This window comes from Pangasianodon hypophthalmus, chromosome 17 (assembly GCF_027358585.1).
Source record: "Pangasianodon hypophthalmus isolate fPanHyp1 chromosome 17, fPanHyp1.pri, whole genome shotgun sequence".
NCBI lineage: Eukaryota > Metazoa > Chordata > Actinopteri > Siluriformes > Pangasiidae > Pangasianodon > Pangasianodon hypophthalmus.
In genome coordinates, this window is record NC_069726.1 from 21,335,114 (window position 1) to 21,354,988 (window position 19,875).

Below are 19,875 nucleotides of genomic sequence, written 5' to 3' on the forward strand. Positions count from 1 at the left end.
ATACGTACCTGACTGGCAAGCTAAGGAGAGCGCTACACTGGCAACGTTTTTTGAGGCAACATTGAGGGAAACTGACATCCTATGAGAAGCGTTGCGATGGTGAAATGATATGAAACAACAAGTGTTGTTTTAGCCACTGATGTAAAATAATAATAATAATAATAATAATTAGCATCTGTAGGTTGCTTCTCAGATAGCACACATATACACCATAACATACATCTTTTCTTTTTTTGCTAATTGGACATCTAAATCCTCATGCTCCTATCACGAAAGCTTTAGGACTCAATATTATATGGGAAAATGATTTATTGTGCACCTTGATTATAACACTAGATCAAATAATTCAGGCCAGACTATAGCTAGGTAGCTAAGCTGATAAAAGCTATGTAGCTAGTGACTGTTTAGCTGGATGGATAGCCTCCTAGCTCACTATCTAATGGAGGATATCATCATAAAGTATCAATACAGCAGATTACTAGCAGAAGAAAATAAGATTTCTAAGATTGCAAGCTAAATATAATGTTTAATATATGAAACTACTTGGTACTTGGAAACTACTAGCTAGCATTCTTAGCTACTAGCTACTAGCTAATGTTTGACAGATGCTAGTTTAATGAAATTATTTCACAGATATCATTTTCTTACAAGTAGCAATTGGTGTTTAATTTTTTTAATGTAATTTTGTTGGAATAAGGATTTTAATAGATTGAAGATGTATCTGTCTAAGTATAAAGTATGTGTAGGGGTCACATGATGAAATTCTGGTCTCTGATTGGTCAATTACTGAAACTTGTCCACCATGTTGTTGTAAAAGAGGACAATAGTTACAGGCAATGTGGCCTCGAAGGTTTCTGGTGTATGATGGGTGTTAGACTGAGCTAGATATAATTTTTTTTAAATGTAATTTTATTATGAAACAGATCAATAAATTAAATAAAACTTTTTTTTATTCTTTAATTAATATTTGCTTTGACCTTTTGCTTTTCCCTGTAAAATAGATGCTGAGACACTAGATGCCAGTTATTAATAGTTATAGCATTTAATCCTGTTTTTAAATATTAAGTGTTTTAAAGAAACATAAAGCTTTGAAAGTTTTAATAACCGAATCGCTCTGTATGTCTGCCTCCATGTTTTATTTTTACTTTCACCTCCATTTTTTTTTACATTGAATCAGAAGATTTGATTTTTTTTTTATTTTTAATCATCTAACAAACTCTGATTGATGATACTTTTATGACTTTTGCTATGATGTATTTAGTGTAAATATAACCAAACTGAAATATCACATGTGCAAGCTGTAATATATCAATATATTATTATATTATGCAATAAAAGTAAAAGATAATATTGAAAATCTTTGTATCTGTTGCATCAGCCCAAATCAAATGTGTCTAATTAAACCTAATTAAAATTAAAAGATGTTAAAATGTTCAACATTTATAGCATTTTAAATTCTTATCAGACACACTATGAATTCAGTTTGAACAGAAAAAAAAAAAAAAAAGGAATTTGCTTTTATTAGACATTGAATTTCACTTAATGCCCATTTCATACAGTTGAGTGCATAAGTTTGTGCACCCTAAAGGCAAAAGAAGGCTGTTAAACAATTAATTTATTCCAACATGTGTTGGATAAGTAGTTTTTCTTAAAAAAATGGCCAGTTATTTTAGGTTTAGAGATTAGTAATAAAAAATATCAGTTCAAAAGTTTGCATCTCTCTAATATACTGTATATCCTGAATGTGATATTGTAATGTAAATATTCTTGCATGTTTTTATGCAGAATTTGGATCCTCAGTTATTATTATTATTATTATTATTATTGTTGTTGTTGTTGTTGTTGTTGTTGTTCTTGTCAGGTTGAAAATGTTATTTTTGTTTTTATCAATCAGAAACTCATAATCAGCATAACTGATGCCATAATCGCACAGTCATATTTTATAGCTAAATATAAACACGAGTGGCGATCTGTGGGGTCCAAGCATTCTTTGCAACTAGCGCCCCCAGTGGCCAGTTCTTGGCAAGTTACACAGGAACTGTACAAGTGATCATAAATGAACATACTGTTCAAGTTTTGTGACGGCAGCTCTGTGTAAACCCTGTAAAATGTCTTTTATCAGTATGAAAATTGTAATTGAAGCAATAATCAGAAAAATTATGATTCTAACATTTCTAATAATTATACATAATTATACATAAGAATAAGGGTGAATAAACCCCACAGTGTAAAAACCTCCTGAAGCTCAACTACTGAGAATGAATGGCTGTCTGTGTGTGTGTGTGTGTGTGTGTTTCTGCCAGTGTTTGTATGGGTGTCTATGGATGGCTCAGTGTATGTGTATGGGTGTCAATATATTCCTTGGGGTGTGTGTGTGTGTGTGTGTGTGTGGGTGGGTGTAAGGGCATCTGTATGTGTCTCTGTGTAGCTGTATGTGTCTGTGTAAGGGTGTTTGTATGTGTCTCTGTTTGGCTGTGTGTGTGTGTGTGTGTGTGTGTGTGTAAGGGCGTCTGTATGTGCCTCTGTGTAGCTGTATGTGTCTGTGTAAGGATGTCTGTATGTGCCTCTGTTTGGCTCTGTGTGTGTGTGTGTGTGTGTAGGGGTGTCTGTATATGCCTCTGTGTAGCTGTGTTTTTGGGTGTATGTATGTGCCTCTGTTAAATGAATGGCTCATAGATGACAGAGGTGTGTGTGCGTGTGTGTGTGTGTGTGTGTGTGTGTGTAAGAGGTCATGGCCTTGGCTGCTCTGCACACCTGTACAACGCCTGTGTCACTGTGAGCACTGTGTTTATACTGAGGCACAGTGTACAATCTTGCAATCTGCTCTGTGTGTGACTGCATGTCTGTAAGTGTATGTGTGTGTGTGTGTGTGTGTGTGTGTGTGTGTGGCTAGAAAACCTCTTTTGCTTTGTCTGACAGGCAGAGAGGCAATGCCTCATTCACTTATATTGACAGGCACAGAGGCCACACCCCCTTTATTAATACTGACAGGCACATAGGCCATGCCTCCTGCACTGTAGGTTTTATTTATTGTCACAAAATGCTTCGTTGTTTGCACTTTTACTGATGTGTGGGTTACTGTACCTGTGTGTGTGTGTGTGTGTGAGAGAGAGAGAGAGAGAGAGCCTATAAAGGGGAGGGGGAGGCAGTGCAGGTCTCCGATTGGCTGCCATTTTTCACTAGCAATGAGAAAAAAACGTGATCTGCAATGGCACTGCAGTGGAGACTGCAGAGAGAGAGAGAGAGAAAGAGAGAGGCTGAGTCAGACTGGAGGAGGGAGGAAGTGAATGAGGGAGAGCGAGAAGAAGCAGTGAGAGAGAAAAGGAAGCAGAGTGAGCAAAAAATCATGGGAGGAGGGAATGAGTGAGAATGGAGGAGGGAGAAAAGAGAGAGAGAGAAAAGAAGCAGTGAACGAGTGAAGCACACAGAATAGGGGGAGGAGAGAGATGCACGATGCACACACATGTATGGACGAACAAGAAGCATTGACAGGATAGTGACAGAGAGAAGAGGAAAGGAGGAAGGAGAGAGAAAGAGAGAGGGGGCTACCGAGAGCATAAGACTGCAGCACTGAGAGACAGCTGACGGAGAAAAGAGGAAGAGCAGAACAAGAGATAGAGAGAGGAATTTAGAGGAATGGCCGGATGGATGGTCAGTAGACAGAGGAAAAGAGAAGGATTGTGAAGAACCTGAAAAAAAGGAGTAGGAAACACAAGAAGGAAGACTGCACCTCCATCCTGCCGTGACGCATCACTCCATCATCTCTCCATCATCTTTCCATCTTTCCCCTCCTCCACTGTAGAAAGGATGATCTCTCCGTCTTCAGCCGCATCCCTCCATCCTCACCTGGACACCTGGACTGGATAAGGCTAGGTACGAGCTAATCTATCATCATCATCACCATCATCACCATCACCATCATCTTCATCATCTTCTTCATCGGTGCCAAATTGTGAATGACAAACAGTGAGACAGGTATGACACTGTAGAAAAAGAGGTGTGTGTGTGTGTGTATGTGTTGTATATTTGTATATTTTCTATATTTCTATATATCAATCTATATATAATTTCTATCATATTAGCAGTGATACTGCGTTCATGTCAGCACAACTGTGCATGTATGTGTTTCACAGCGTGTGTGTGTATGTGTGTGTGTGTGCTTGTGCTTGTAAGCTGGATGTGGGTGAGCATTTTCATAAACTCATGCGATTGCTCTGGTATAGCCATGTTGAGAAGAGGATGAATCAATCACACACACACACACACACTCAGAGGCATATAGACAATCAGCACAGGTATGGCAGCAAAAAAAGAGGTGTGTGTATTTGTGTGTGTGTGATTTGTACCTGTATACACAAAGATTACAAATGTATGGCCTGTGTGTGTGAGTGCTCGTGTTGTGTGTTTGTTGGAAAACGTAGCTTTGTGTATTTTGACGCATATTCTTCTGAATGCGATGCTATGTTCACGTCTCTGTCTGCGTATATATCTGTTTCTTAGTGAATCTTTGGAAGAATCTGAAACACGTCCCTATTCCTTACATAGTACACTATGTCCGCTATTAAATGACAGCCTTTTTATGCCCTACAAAGTGCACTACATGTCAACTAGGGATCCATATCATCCATGTATAGATACCAAGCCTTTCCAAGTGCACTATATGTCTAGGGAGCCATTTGTTTATGCATTGGATGTGGGAGCACATTAATGTTAAATTGTGTCACTGCTCTACAAACACACACACATGCACACACACACTATGAAATATTCCATGCCACCTGAATGAACGTCTTCTTGATATTCAGTGAACGATGATATTCTGACTGACATCTGTAGTTGAGGTAGACAGGGACCTGTGTGTGTGTGTGTGTGTGTGTGTTGGTTGTGCATGCATGTGTCTCAGTGTGTTACTCAGATTGCATAACCTCCGCTGCTCATGCCAAACACCCCTCCCTGCATGCAGCAATGAAGCAGCACAGTACAGACACACACACACACACACACACACACACACACACTCAAACACACACACACTTGGAATCCAAACAACCATCTTAGCCACAAACCCCATGGCATCTTGTGCCGCTGACCCCCCACCTTCCAGACAAGTCACCTGATCGATAGCCTTCATCAATTCAACCTGGAGCGACACACTCCTAAAGCTGAACAAGTGTGTGTGAGAGAGATTGTGTGTGTGTCTAGCTGTCTTATTGTTCCCAGCCCCTTTATTGTCCTCCTGATGGAAACGAATGCTGCTTAATGTGCACTAATTAGCGTCAGTGCTAATGGATTCCTTTATTGGAGTAATGAGCGCTTGCACAGGCGGGATAATCAGAGCGGCGGTTATTATCGGATCACAAATGTGGTTTTATATAAACATCAGCGTGAGGAGTGTGTGGTGATTTGTGGTGATGTTGGTCAAACCTGCGGCCATCACATTAACACTCGTCTTTGTTACTGTTCAGAGCGTTAATGTATCTGTAACTGGAGATGATCGGAGGATCAGCATTAATGATAATGTGCTTGTATTGCATATCTGGAACTCAACAATGGGACAAAATTCATAATAATGCTCATAATAATGTTCTATATACACTGTAAATATATCTGTACATCTATACATAGTCTTCTTATGATCTTCATCTGTCCAGTTTTGTTGAGCCTGTGACCACTGTATCCTCAGATTCCTTGTTCTTGGCTGATAGGAGCCCATCCACCTCAGTGTTCGATATGGTGTATGTTCTGAGATGCTTTTTTGCTCACCACGGTTGTAAAGAGTAGTTATTTGAGTTACTGTAGCCTTCCTGTCAGCTCGAACCAGTTTCTGACCTCTCTCATCAGCAAGGTGTTTCCACCCACAGAACTGCTGTTCAATGGATTTGTTTTTGCTTTTCACACCATTCTGTTGTGTGTGAAAATCAGCAGCTTCTTAAATACTCAAACCAGCCCATCAGGCACTCACAGCCATGCCACGTGAGTCAGAGATCACACTTCTTCCTGTTCTGATGCTTGATGTGAACATTAAGTGAAGCTCTCGATCTGTATCTGCATGATTTTATGCATTGTGCTGCTGCCACATGATTGGCTGATTAGATAACTGCAAGAATGTGCATGAAGGTGTTCCTAATAAAGTGGATGGTGAGTGTATACGTTCAGTTCAATTCCAAGTAGCTTTATTGGTATTACTGTATACAGTACAACATTGCTAAAAAAGCGAGAACTAGAGTAACAACAGAAAATACATAGATAAAAAATGTATACTAATATTTAACGATAACAGTAGTTATAAAAATAATTAATAATAACAGCAAAAAGATAATAACGACTCTAATAGTAAAAATGAAAATAATGGACCTTATTTATCAGGCTGGATATGACATTTTTTCGTAAATCGTTACACAAAATTGATAAATGCTAATCAGCGATAAATTACCAAGTGTGTTTATGGCACAGCTGATTTACATTTAGTAACGCCCACAAACCTCCATAAAAGGCGAAGCTTCTAGAGAGCTGAAAATGAAAAAATGATGAGTAAACAGTGAAAGAGCATCTCCTTCCAGTAATGCAGCTCAGCCATTACAGCGTGCCAGCTACCAAAGACACACATTAACTCTTCCTCCTGTTATAGGGTGCCATTACTTATTTCCATTACTGTCTTACGTTCATCTCGTTCTGAAAAACGTATGCTTTGTGTAAATCAGCAGTGCCATGTACACGCCTGGTAATTTACGGCTGATTGGTATTCATCAACATTCGCACATTAGTACAAAGAAAATCAGAGTTTCCGAAACTTTTCTAAATCTTTTGGGAATTTTTAGTTCGGTTGGTGTACGAAAACATTTACACAGAGCTTTACTGAAAGACTGATAACTGGGATAGGTTCCGGATTCACTAGAGTGTATGTGTGTTTGAGCACTGTAAGGTGTGGGTGTGGGTGTGTGTGTGGGTGTGTGTGTAGCAGCAGCAGAGACAGGAGGAACAAAGAGTCGTTGCCAAACTGCAGGCAAAATGGCTGACGCTTGCTCTGAATGACAGGCACTGAATTATTAAATGCACACACACACACACACACACATACTGATGTAACATGGCTGAAAGAGTCTAGATAAAGAGTGCAAACCTGCCGTGTGTGTGTGTGTGTGTGTGTGTGTGTTTTGGATGTGGCTTTTTATAGGGTGAGACAGAGACCTGTAGCTGATAGCATCTCACACGAGATGTGCTGCAGTGTCACTGATTGTGTCTCTGAGCAGGTGGAATGTATCCACACACACACACACACACACACACACACACACAAACACACACACAGGCCCATGTGAAGAGACAGACAGAGAGAGGAAGAGAATCAGGAATGTTCTGGGTGGTGCATGTGTTGGGTTTGTCGTCTGCTTTTTGTTGCGTGTGTGTGCGTGTGTGTGTGTGTGTGTGTGTGTGTGTGTGTGGTTGTGAGTGTGTGTGAGTGAATGCGGGAGTGAACGGGGGAGGTGGACAGGAATGTTCTCGATCTCAGAATGAAAATATCGAATGCTGGAGAGTTTATTAGTTCAGACAGATGGGAGTGAAGGTAGAGAAAATTTCATCTCACACTCGTGACTGTGTGTGTGTGCTTGCGTGTGTGTGTTGGTGGAATGCGATGTGATATGGCTTGCTATGCATAGCAACTGACCATCTGTGTGTGTGCGTGTGTGTGTGTGTGTGTGGGCACAAAGTTATGTCCGGTATTAGTCGAAGTGAGTTTCGGTGAAATTTTAAGAGAAAAAAATCAGCAAAAACACAGTCACTCCAAAAATGTTTGTTTCATTAATTGTGCATTGGAGCTATGTGACTAATGTTGCAAACGCAACATAAATGGAAGTCTATGTTACTAAAAAAATAAATATCTGCCTCAAAACACATCCAGTTCTTCAGTGATGTAAGGAAGGCTTATTGATGCGGTACCAAAGCCATGCCAAGTGAGCCAAACTGTGGAGGTAGAAATAGCTAGCTAGAAAGTTCACTGGAAAATCCAGAAGGTTCTGTGTTTATATTTTTGCATTCATGTTTCTGTAACCAAAACCTTTAGTTGTACAATTGGACATTGGACATTGTCCCAAAGGAGCTTTACAGAACATTTACAATAAACATTTACAATAGACATTTTTCTTTACAACTGACATTTACAGACATTGTCCCAAAGGAGCTTTACAGAAATCCCCATGTAGATTTAGATCCATAATGAAAAGGAGACAGTGGCGATAAAATGCTCCCAGAAGCTGATTTTAGAGCATGAGATTTTATTTTAAGATTATTACTTGCCACATTGTACGAGATCCCAATAAAATCTTGGCTGATTATACAGTGAAGATCATCTAAAAATAGCTTGCCAGCTTGTGCAGAAAAAGAAACATTCTTCAACGTGAGCTTGAGGTAATAAGGAACTTTTTCTTGTCTGTTAGCATGTATTGTTTACATCACCATCACCACTACCATATTTGTAGCTGTCCCGCGGGTTTGGTGTCATCCTATTGGTGGCTTTTAGGTGAACTTCATCGCATTGCTCACATTTTAATCACAAAAATGTATGACATTGTAGGAATGTTGACGCCGGCTGTCTGTCTGGTCTTGAAGGCACCAAATCGGTCGTATCATGTGTTCAGAGACACCATTCTCAGCTCATGACCAAAGAATTATTTTATGATGTGTGATTTTTTTTGTCTGCAACTCCAAAATTGGGCCAACTTGAGATGCCAGGTGGGCGGAACCAGACTCAAATGGGAACCTGAAGAAGAGTAGAATAGTAAAGACAAACTACTAAGTGTGTTGAAAGGATGTTCATTATGAATAGTTTGTGAATAATAGTCCTGGGATGAGCACAGGACAGTCTTTATGTAACTAATAGCAGTAGGTTACAGCAAGTCAAGTCAAGTCAAGTCAAGTGGAGTTTATTGTCGTTTCAGCCATATACAAGTACATAGTGAAACGAAACAACGTTTCTCCAGGACCAAGGTGCTACATAAGACAACACAGAACGACACAAAACTACGGGGACTACATAAATTAAACATAAAGTGCACAAGTGCAAACGTGCGGACGCACAAGACAGAACAAGACAGTACAATAACTACAACGCCAACCAGTACGCAGTTCTGTTTGAAAGTGACCAAGTTAATCTATAGCCAATCTAAGTTAGCAGGTTAATCTATTAGGTTACTTGGTTGTGAATTGAGTGTGAACTGTTTTTGGGAAGTGCAAATCTTTAAGATGTTCATGTGGGACTATGCACGGCAGCAGAAAGTTGAGTGAGGGGTACAAAAGCTCCATCAGGGTGAATCAGGAAGGTCTGGAAATCATGCCACCACCCCATGTCCTTTACTCTTCTTACTGTCATGCAAAGGAAAATGGGCTAGACTAGACCAAATATGAAGAGTTTTTAATATGGATTATTAACTATACCATGTCATGGTGCCTGGCTAGCTCAGTTGGTATAGTATGGGACTCTTAATCTCAGGAACATAGGTTTGAGCCCCAAGCTGGACGCCAACCCCAGCCACTGGGGGTGCTCAGGCTAGTACAATCTCGGTGCTGATCCCAAGCCTGGATAAATGGGGAGGGTTGCATCAGGAAGGGCATCTGGTGTAAAACCTATGCCACATCATGAGATACCAGATCCTGACCCCTTCTCCTGTCTGGACCTTCCTGATGCACCCTGATGCCCTACTTCTGGTTGAAGTTCTCATCGGTTGGAGATTGCTCGCTGTTGCTGGAGCCGACCCACATGGACTGCCTGAAGATCATTGAGATTGCTGGGGATGGTGCTGCTTGGGGACCGTGGAGATGGCTTTGGACTCCGGTTCATATGGGCAGTTGTACTGTGATGGCTTTGGGGCTGAAGTTACCGCGAGTAGTTTTGCACTCAGGTCTCCATCAGTGGACAGTGGATAGGTTCAACAAACCAGACTTCATGTGAAAACTGTAATGAATTTCCTGGTTACACAGTTGCAGTATTTGTCCATGTAGTACACAGGTATAGAAGGGAATTATTTATAATTGCTCTATCCGTTGTCACCCAGATGAGGATGGGTTCCCTTTTGAGTCTGGTTCCTTGAGATTTTCCTTGCCACCGTGGCCTCTGGCTTGCTCATTAGGGATAAATTCATAAATTTACAATTTTATCCTGAATGTATTTATTTCTATAAAGCTGCTTTGTGACAATGTCCATTTTTAAAAGCGCTATACAAATAAAATTGAATTGAATTGAATTGAAATCAATATGCAGACAATGGAAGGTGAGACCCTAATAGGAGCAGCCAAAAGAACAACATCTGTACCGCATAACACAATGTCTAGTGAAAAAAACACTATGATCACACTAGCAAGTGACAAAATTCCTTTTCTATGTATATACATGACACGGAACCACAATTTCAGCAACAGCAGCAGTGACAAAGTGACGGAGCGACAAACAACATTTAAACTGAGATTTTGTTAGTTTTATGCAAATTACGTATGATGTGATAAAGCAACAAATCCAAATGATTTGCTCTGATGATTCTTTAGACCAATCCTATTTCACATGTGGTCCGACATTTCTTCAGTTCCCCATTCACAACTTTAGTTCCTACCTGCAATTAGATCCATTAACTGTTTGAAGAAAAACTTATAACTGTGGTTTCATGTTATCCTGTCATATACTACCTCTAGTTAAATGTGAGACATTACAAAGAAAATAAAGCTTGGAAAGAAGCAGCAGAGACCAATGTTGTCTCTGGTGTGTGTACGTAGTACAGTTAGCTTGCTTTCCTAATCTGCTAATGAAGCTAGAATGGAAATACTATTTGAAATAAAAGAGGTGTGTATAAAACATACTGTATACACTGGCATCTTACCAAGTGAAAATATCTTGAATATAGTCAAATGTATCAAGTATTTCCTATTATAAGATTAGAATAAACCAAATATAAGATTATTAAACCTATTTTAACATTTTCTTGTTTAAAGCTTTACATTTTCTTATTCAATTGGCAGACGATTTTGGTTCTTTCTATAAATAAATGCTTAAAATGAGCAAAATTATCTGCGAATAGGACAAAACTATTCAGAGCTTGAAATTAATTTTTTTAAAAAATCTAGAAATAGGTTTAATAATCTTATTTTTGGTTTATGGTATTCTTATACTAGGAAATACTTCCTGTACAAATCTGACTATATTCAAGATATTTTCACTTGCTAAGATGTCAACATTAGTGATTGCTACACACCTGCAATATAGACAAACTACAAGTGAAAGGAGTGATTTGTCAATAAACATGAACAAACCTTCATTGTGTATCTGAACATTGCAATGTTATGAGGGCGGCCATCTTGAACAAACAGAACTTCTTCTTCCTGTATGATTCTGGGTTTAAGGTCCACCTCCCCAAGTTTGATGATGGAACTGTAGTGAAGAGCTGGAAGTTATGTGAATGATGATAAGTGTATATCTCTGCTATTTAACTCATTTATTTAAAGACGAGTTACAGTGTCTTGCATAAGTATTCACCCCCCACATTTTGTTGCAACTTATAACTAAAATTATCTACACATAATTGCCCATAAGGTTGAAGTAAGGGGGGGGAATCAATATAGTTTGCAGAATTATTTACTAAATTAAAAAAGTTAAAGTTGTGATTGCATGAATATTCACCCCCATTACTGTGAACCCCCTAAATTATTTCTGGGTGAATTAGTTGCCATCAGAAATCACATAATTAGTTGAAAGGAGTTGACCTGTGACCTGTTGACCTGTGTGCAATTACTGTCACATGATCTCAGTATAAATCATATATATATATATATATATATGATTGGGGAATGAATACTTATGCAAGCAATTGTATATTAAAAATTGTATATTAAAAATGTTTACGTTTTGTCTTGATTTCAAAGGTTGTTACATTGTTCAGTTACACTGTTCCTGTACTTAAATCTCATTTTTAAGTGTCTGTACTTTCCTTATGTTTTTTTTTTCCACGTAATCTTTTTGACATTAGCTTCCTATTACACGAAAAATCTCTACTTTCTCTTCACTACATTCTCAAGACTACATTTCTCTGTAGTCGTTTGTTTGCAGACTCATAAGGCATCTTTTTTGGATCAGACGGCTTAAAGGAGTTGATCTAAACCCCTAACAAATCTAATGACACCTGCTTCTACGTACGCTTTGCTTTCATCACAGTTTGTATTGTGACAGCTAGCAATAACTTCGTATCATCAGAGTTATTAGCATGCTAGCTTATGGTTGAAAAATGCAGAATAAAGCTGTTGTTAGTTAGCGTTAGCTAATGTTTTCACACAATTCTTGGTTCCTTGTTGAAAAGGTGTTAATTTACAGTAACTAAAATCAGTGTTTCAGTACTTTTACCACTTTTTTTGAGTGAGACCGACTTCTAAAACTAAAGTAAATGTCAGACATTAAACATGTCTTAGCTGATGGAATATAAATGGAGTAAAAGGGAAATTGTGTACGAACTTCTTCTCTACATGAATGATTCGGCTCATATGGCTGAGAGCTTTATAGTGCAAGTGTTTCTTACACTGTGTGTGTGTGTGTGTGTGTTTCTGAGTCCATATATAGGGAGGACTTTGTGTATTTGTGTGCCACCACACCCACCCTCATTTCCTCATTAAAACCCTGTATACTTACACTCCACCACCGCTCCCCACCTCTCCCCCTTTACTTCCTACTGTGTGTTGTGCTGACTGGGTTACACACACACACTTTATTACATTAGCCGGCTGTTCTGTTCATGACTGTCAGTGCTCCACCTCTGGCCCGTGATGCAGAAGTCAGCAGCTGTAGCATCAGGAGGCTTTAACATCGCTGCTGCTTCTGTCCTGAGCCGCTTATATAACAGCTGAATCACCGCTCACTGCACAAGACCTGGTGTGTGTGTGTGTGTGTGTGTGTGTGTGAAATACTGTGAAATACTGTGAAATACTGCGCTTACCACTGACGAACGAAAGAAAGATTAAAATAGAAAGATACAATGTAAAAATATTTTCAAAAGCTTTAGATGAATAGAAAAAACAGAGAGAAAAAAAGAAAGCAAACAATGAATGGATGGATGGATGGATGGATGAGGGATGGATGGATGAATGGATGGATGGATGAATGGAAGTACACAAAGAAAGGAAAAAATAACAAAAATAGAAAGAACAGAGGAAAAGAAGAACAAGAAAGAAAGAAAGAAAGAAGGAAAGAAAGAAAGAAAAAAAGAAAGAAAGGTAACAGAAAAGTAAAAAAGCAGAAGTAAAATATAGGAACCAAGATAAGATAAAAGAAAAGAAAGTAAAGAAAGAGAGAAGGTAAGAAAGAAAGACAGAAAGAAAGAATAACTAAAAAGGGAAAAAAGAAGAAAAGGATAATGAGAAAACAAAAGAAAAACAGATAATAGAGAAACAGATAAAAAAAAAGAAGTGAAGGAAGAAGAGAGGGTGTGAGAGTCAGGGTTTGTGTTGCTGTGTGAAAAACATGCAGGAATAAATGAACAGTGAGAAACACAGCAGCGTTAACGGACGCAGCACCGAGTCTGTCACCATTCATCCCTTCATCCTCTCATTCTTTCATCCTCTCAGCCCCAAACCCATCATTTTAAAGTGGACTGATGACACCAACGCCATTAACGGCCACATTTCTTATATTTCCTCGTACATCCTGTATGTGTTTTTGTACTGAGACTTTCTTCAGCAGATTGCGAGACTGCGAGCACGGCAGCCATTTTCTCCACGAGATCACATGCCTACAGAGATACCAGCTTGTGCTGATGTCAGATGGCAGATTCACACTCGTTTGTGTGTCTGTGTGTGTCTGTGTGTCTGTGTGTGTGTGTGTATGGTTATTTTTGGAGCTACCTCACAGTTCTCTGCGTGTGAGTGATGACAGCTCACGGCTTTAAGACGCCCAGAGATTCGGCAAATGGAGGACAGAGTGTGTTAAGTCGCACTACACCACAGCGCTGCTGAATTGTCAATCCTGATTGGTCAGAAGCTGTTGATTCATTTTCTATAACAGCAGCTCTGGTAGTCGTGCAGCTGCAAATCACAGGTTTATATTAATATGCTCATTCTGATACATATTTATCATAACGACTTACACAGCTAATGCTCCACATAAACGTGTGGAATTGTTGATATGGTGAAGTTTTCTGTAAGGAGATGTTTATTTAACATTTATGGAAGGAGTCTCCAGTATCAGATTTTGTAACATTCAGAGCTAAAGCTTTCAGACTTGTTCAGGACAGAGGAGTTTATGCTTTGCAGTTTCTTGGTAACATGACTAGCTGTGATTTTATTTTTCTTATTAACTTTGAGAGAGAGAGAGGAAAAAACTTTTAGGGTTCTAAATTTGTACTCTTTTTAAAATAATTTTGTGGTCATCATATTGTCCAATCAGTGGGGCAAACTGAAGAACCCTTTTAAAGTTTTAGATTTGTGACCTAAAAGAGTATAAGAAAGTTGTGTTGTAATTCTCGCAATATCAGAATCATGTCATCATTTTGCCCAGTTCTACCTAGAACCCTGAGAGGGTTCCCCCAGATCAGCCAAAACCCCTTTAGGTTCTAGATTTAACCCTTTCTCTTTAAGTGCAAGAGTGTATTTATTAGTAATGTCATATTTTCTACCTCCACACAACATTTAAAAAGTTCCCTTGGGAAGGACAAGCCAAAAACTTAGGTCCTAGATTGAGCCTTTTCTTCTGAATGCAAGAAGGTTGTGATGTAATTGTGGCAATGTCAGTGTTATTTTGTGCTATAATCCACTCCTATCTTGAAACTTTAGGGGTTCAACCATAATATTTAAAATTTTAAATTTCCTTTCCTTCAGAAGGACAAACCAAAACCCTTTAGGGTTCGAGATTTAACTTTATTTTTTTCTTGCAGTGTAAAAGTGTGTATTGCAATGTAATATTACAACATTAGTAGCATATAGTCATAGTGTCCAGCCATCAAAAAAAAAAACAAAAAAAAACTAAATAACCCTTTAGGGTTCTAGATTTTATTATGGGGTTCTAGGTAATATCATGTACCCAGATGGGCAAACCAAAGAATGCTTTAAAGTTGTAGATTTAAACTTTTTGTGATGAATATGTGTGAAGGTTGTGATTTAATAATTGCAATATCAGTATTGTATTGTTTGATTGTCCTCTCCATCTAGAATCTTTAGGGTTCACAGAACAAGTTTCCTCTGAAGAACAAACCAAAACCCTTTAGGGTTCTAGGTTTAATTATTATTTTTTTTATTATAGTGTAAAAGTATATATTGCAATGTAATTATTACAGTATTGGTGGCATATAGTAATATTTTCATAAAATAATAGAACCATCCCCCATATAAAACATTTAAGGTTCCCCACCAGAGAGACAATCAAAAGAATGCTTTAGGGTTCTAGATTTAACCTTTCGGATTATAAGAGCATATACACTATGGCAAAGGAACTATTACAATATTGTGTGGTCAATATGTGGTCATATTATCTAAAATATTAACATATTATAGTGGACAAACTGAAGAACCCTTACGGTGATAGATTTAACCTCTTTTTTTTCAAAGTGTAATATATAAAAGTGTGTGTGTGTGTGTGTGTGTGTGTGCGCACTACTTTGTAGGCACTGAATAGTTACTTTATTTGTTTCGTTCTGACTGGGTGACGTCGGGAAGTGTTGAGGGGCGGCTCTGAAACTGACAAAAGATAAAAAGCCCCAAAATAGCAGCTCTGTCTAAAACCGTGCACACACACACACACACACACACACACTCTCCCCTGTTATCTGTCTTTTCACTTTTTTATGTCTTCCCACTATTCATCCTTCATGTAGGTCACCTCTCTCTCCATCTCCATCTCTCTATCCACCCACTGCAAATGTGTCACTTCTCTCCAGTGCTTCCTGTCCAGTCAAGAGAACAACAAAAACACATACATACACACACATTCTCTGACTTTCTCACTGATGACTAGATCTCGCTTGTCACACCACAGACTAAACCGCTTTTGTTCCTGAGCAGTGACTCATTACAAACCTACACACCGACGTCTATTTTGCAATCTGCCTCCATGCTTGCTTTACAAACTGGGCAGTTATTCTGTATGGTTGGGACAGGTTGTCCTGCAGCAAGGTCAGTCTTGTGTTCACTGCAGGACTGCTGACAGAGAAACACACCACATGCTCGCTTTTCAATCTGTCTAAGCTTAGCTTGTGGGTCTGTCTTGTGATTTTTGGGCTTACACTGTAAACAAGGAAGGAATGCAGAAATGCAGTGAAGTGTCTTTCTATACAGAAATAGGGCTTTGAGATCAGAAGGTAGCATTCTGGTGGATAATAGCAAACCCTAACGCTAACTATAATGCTAGACATTTTCCTGAAAACACATTAGTTGTCAATGCTAAATCATTAAAGTAAAATTGGTTTATTTGGTTTCTAGTGTATTACTGTTTGACAAATGCTAACCTTCTGCTATATATTTTTTTGCTTCTGTTTAAAATAGCTACAAGACCCTAGCATCTTCATCTGATAACTAGCATCTAGCTCACTAGCTAACCACAGGGATGCAAGTACAAATTTTATGCCCCCTGCCTGGTCAATGTATTGGGCTTACTGACTATATTCATTTCCGTAGACAATTCTCATTAACTAGAGTCCCTCTGGAGCTTTTTGCCTAGCAAGAAATATGCCGATTAGTACAGTAGATTGCTGATCATTTGAACTCTTTTAACAACTTGCTGGTTTGGAAGATGTTGCACTGTTCTTGAGCGGTTCTCAAACATAAGGTGGTGATGTTGACAAGTCTCTGGTGTCTAAAATCCACCAGATTCACATGACCTGGGTGGCACAGTGGTGCAGTAAGTAACATTGTGCAGTAAGTAACATCATGTTCTCCCAGCGTTCTCCCTGTGTCTGCAGGGATATCCTCCAGGTTCTCAGGTTTCCTCCCACCTCCCAAAAACATGCTGGTTTATTAGCTACATTACATTGTCTCTAGGTGTGAATGAGTGTGTCAGTGTGTGTGTGTGTGTGTGTGTGTGTGTGCGTGGTGCCCTCTGATGGACTGGCATCCCATTCAGGGTGTATTCTCACCTCACACCCAGTATTAGCAAGATCAGATGCTGACACATATAAACACTTGTCTATACTGATCAGTAATTGTTTGAGATTTTCTAATTGCCTTATTGTTGTGGTTTTTTCTTTAAAACAACTAGTCTGTGATGTTGTATGGGTAGTACTAATTCAGAAACCTGTTGTTTTCTAACAGCACTTATCAGCGTAGATTTTCTAACCAGTTTGACCCAATTGATCTGAGACCAGTTTACCAGCTGGGTGACAAAGCTGGATTGTTCAGCAGGCGTAGATAGCTATGTCAACTGACCACATAACCATCACTGTTTTGTCTTTGTCACAGGAAAAAACACCCTAAAGTAACAACCCACGGCATAGACAAGATCTGATTGGACTCCTGGGACATTCCTGGACCGATCAAGATTGGACCCACACCCTCATACACATAAACCTCTTCAGGAATTCCAAGCTGTCTTAGACAAGAACGGAAACTTCCAGGTATTTCCGTTGCCTCAAGAACCACTCACTCAAAAAAGCTCCTCAAGCAGAAGGAACTTAATCCCAAACCTAAGAGGAGACCAGATCGATTGTGCCATTGGCATAGACACAACTGTCCACTTACTGTCCCACTGACATTGGGACCACCACTACCCAAACCCAATAAGCTCGCAATTTCAGACATTATATACCTTCTTAAAGAGACTTTCTGTGTAGGTGCTTATAAGGTGTATAAATATATATATACATATATTGTGCCAGCTTAAATACAGTTGTGGTTAAATATTATGTACTGTGTTCAGCCATTTCTTTGTAATACTGGATATAAAGTATTTTTTTGTTACTAGATCAACTAAAGTATTAATAAACAGGGTATAAGTCGCCACGTCACTGGGCTTTAAAAAGAACTGGACATTGAAATTTACCTGTGTTAACCTCTTAAACTATCTAAAGTTTCAAAGCTGTAATCAATCTTTAGCCATCTACACTAGACCAAGAAGAGTGGCCAGTGGAAGAACAATGGAAAAAAGCATGCGTCCTCACGTCCCCTGCAACGGCTGAATGTCCTTCTTGGATTATACCGAAGACACCATTCACAGGGTTGTGTTGAACACCACACACAGACACACAGCTGCAGAGATCATCCAACTCTTTCCGGAGCGAATGTCCTGTCTGAGGCGCCAGCCTGTGACCATCCCAATGGATACCGTCAAGATCATCCAGTCGGAGAAATTCCCACGGGAGTGTCCTGTTCCTGTGACCCAGCCTCGGTTTGCACCTCCTCCCCGTGTGGCCTGGGATGGAGGAGGTGAAGGCGAGGTCATCGTCAACCAGGCCTGCAGTGACCTGTCTGTTGAGGTGAACGGTAACACCATGGTCAACCCCCGTCCTCTGGCATCACCTCCAGCACCAGTCCTCCGTCGCGAAGCGAGCTATTTAGCCCAACGCAAGGCTAGCAACAGCGAGATATGCTACCACCAATTCCACTACAAGATGGATGATGTAATCGTGAACCAGTACGTCCTGCGCTCTTCGTCCACCTCGTCCTCCTCTTCGTCTTCAACTTCTTCGGGCCCGGTGATGCCGTGTGAGCCACTGGATTGTCCGACTTGCGGGCACACGTACAACTTTGCAGGGAAGCGTCCGAGAATCCTGTCCTGCCTGCACTCGGTGTGTGAGGAGTGCCTGCAGATCCTGTATGAATCCTGCCCCAAGTATAAGTTCATTTCATGCCCCACATGCCGCCGCGAGACCGTTCTCTTCACCGACTATGGTTTGGCCGCGCTCGCCATCAACACCAGCATCCTGAGCCGCCTGCCGTCTGAGCCTGGAGGGACCGTACAATGGGGAGGAGATGCCGACCGCAGCTGCTACCAAACGGTGCGCCAGTACTGCCAATCGGCCTGCACGTGCCACATCGCTAACCCGCTTTCCACCTGCGGCATCATGTAGACATAGATCAGTCCACCAGGTGGCACTGTTCAAGCCAAATCCACAAAACCACAAAACCAGTGACCCCACTATTCCAAAAATGCCCTCCGTCTTACCCTGCCAATGCAAATATTATCTATAGATCTATTTAGCACAGACGGTTGCTGTCTGGACTTTAAAGAAGTGAAAGAGACACTTGTGCAAGGAGCCAAGAGAAATGTTATATCAGAGTAAATGTATTTTATGTACGAACTGATTGATCCCTTTTCCCTTAAAGTTCCTGTTTATCTTGTTTGGATGTGTTTGTCATTGACATCTCTTCACATGGGAATGCCAAGGAGACTTTGTCTCCCCTCTCTCCTGGGAAAAATAAAGCAAATACATGAATTGAGTCAAAACAATTTGCTTTGTCTGAACTTGAAACTGTGGATCAGTACTGCTTTAGCAATGCAAGGCACGTCACAGCTGGGTGTCATGTGACAAAAATACAGAAAAAAACAAAAAGCACAAAAATTCTCAGACAAAATGACTTCTATAAACATGGCACAAATTACAAGACAAAGCAAACATACAGGCTATTTTACATAAATACTGTAAAAAATACTGAATATATGAAGTAATGACATGTGATATAGCACATACAACTGAGAAAACATCACCTAAACAAGGAGCTGCACTGATAGGGAGAGACACTTCTCTTCTTTTCTTAATAATTTAGCAGCACACAATATAAAAAATATTGCCACATAAAATAAAAATAAAATACAATATCTACTATTATTCAATTTCCTCAAATCCTGAGAAATTTCAGGGTGCTTCTTTGACCTACCTGAGTTTTTTAAAAAAAAATGTTAAAGAGTAAATTCCAGATTTGCAA

At 39.6% G+C, this 19,875-nt stretch overlaps 1 protein-coding gene across 4 annotated transcripts; it reads left to right on the forward strand.

Annotated features, from left to right (window-relative positions):
• Window positions 1-3,228: 3,228 nt before the first annotated feature.
• rnf208 (ring finger protein 208) lies at window positions 3,229-19,385 on the forward strand. Of its 4 annotated transcripts, XM_053241521.1 has the most exons (3): window positions 3,229-3,873; window positions 17,413-17,567; window positions 18,046-19,385. In XM_053241521.1, the coding sequence occupies exon 3, from the start codon at window positions 18,129-18,131 to the stop codon at window positions 19,017-19,019; it is 891 nt and encodes a 296-aa protein (XP_053097496.1). In that variant the 5' UTR covers window positions 3,229-3,873; window positions 17,413-17,567; window positions 18,046-18,128; the 3' UTR covers window positions 19,020-19,385. The 4 variants fall into 4 exon arrangements, with proteins under 4 accessions (XP_053097496.1, XP_053097494.1, XP_026798595.3 ...); XM_053241519.1 differs by having other exon boundaries at window positions 3,229-3,975; window positions 17,413-19,385; XM_026942794.3 differs by having other exon boundaries at window positions 17,413-19,385.
• The last annotated feature ends 490 nt before the right edge of the window (window positions 19,386-19,875 follow it).

What these genes read in the sequence shown, in the direction of transcription:
- rnf208 (XM_053241519.1), top strand. Translation starts at nt 18,129, where the DNA reads ATGTCCTTCTTGGATTATACCGAAGACACCATTCACAGGGTTGTGTTG.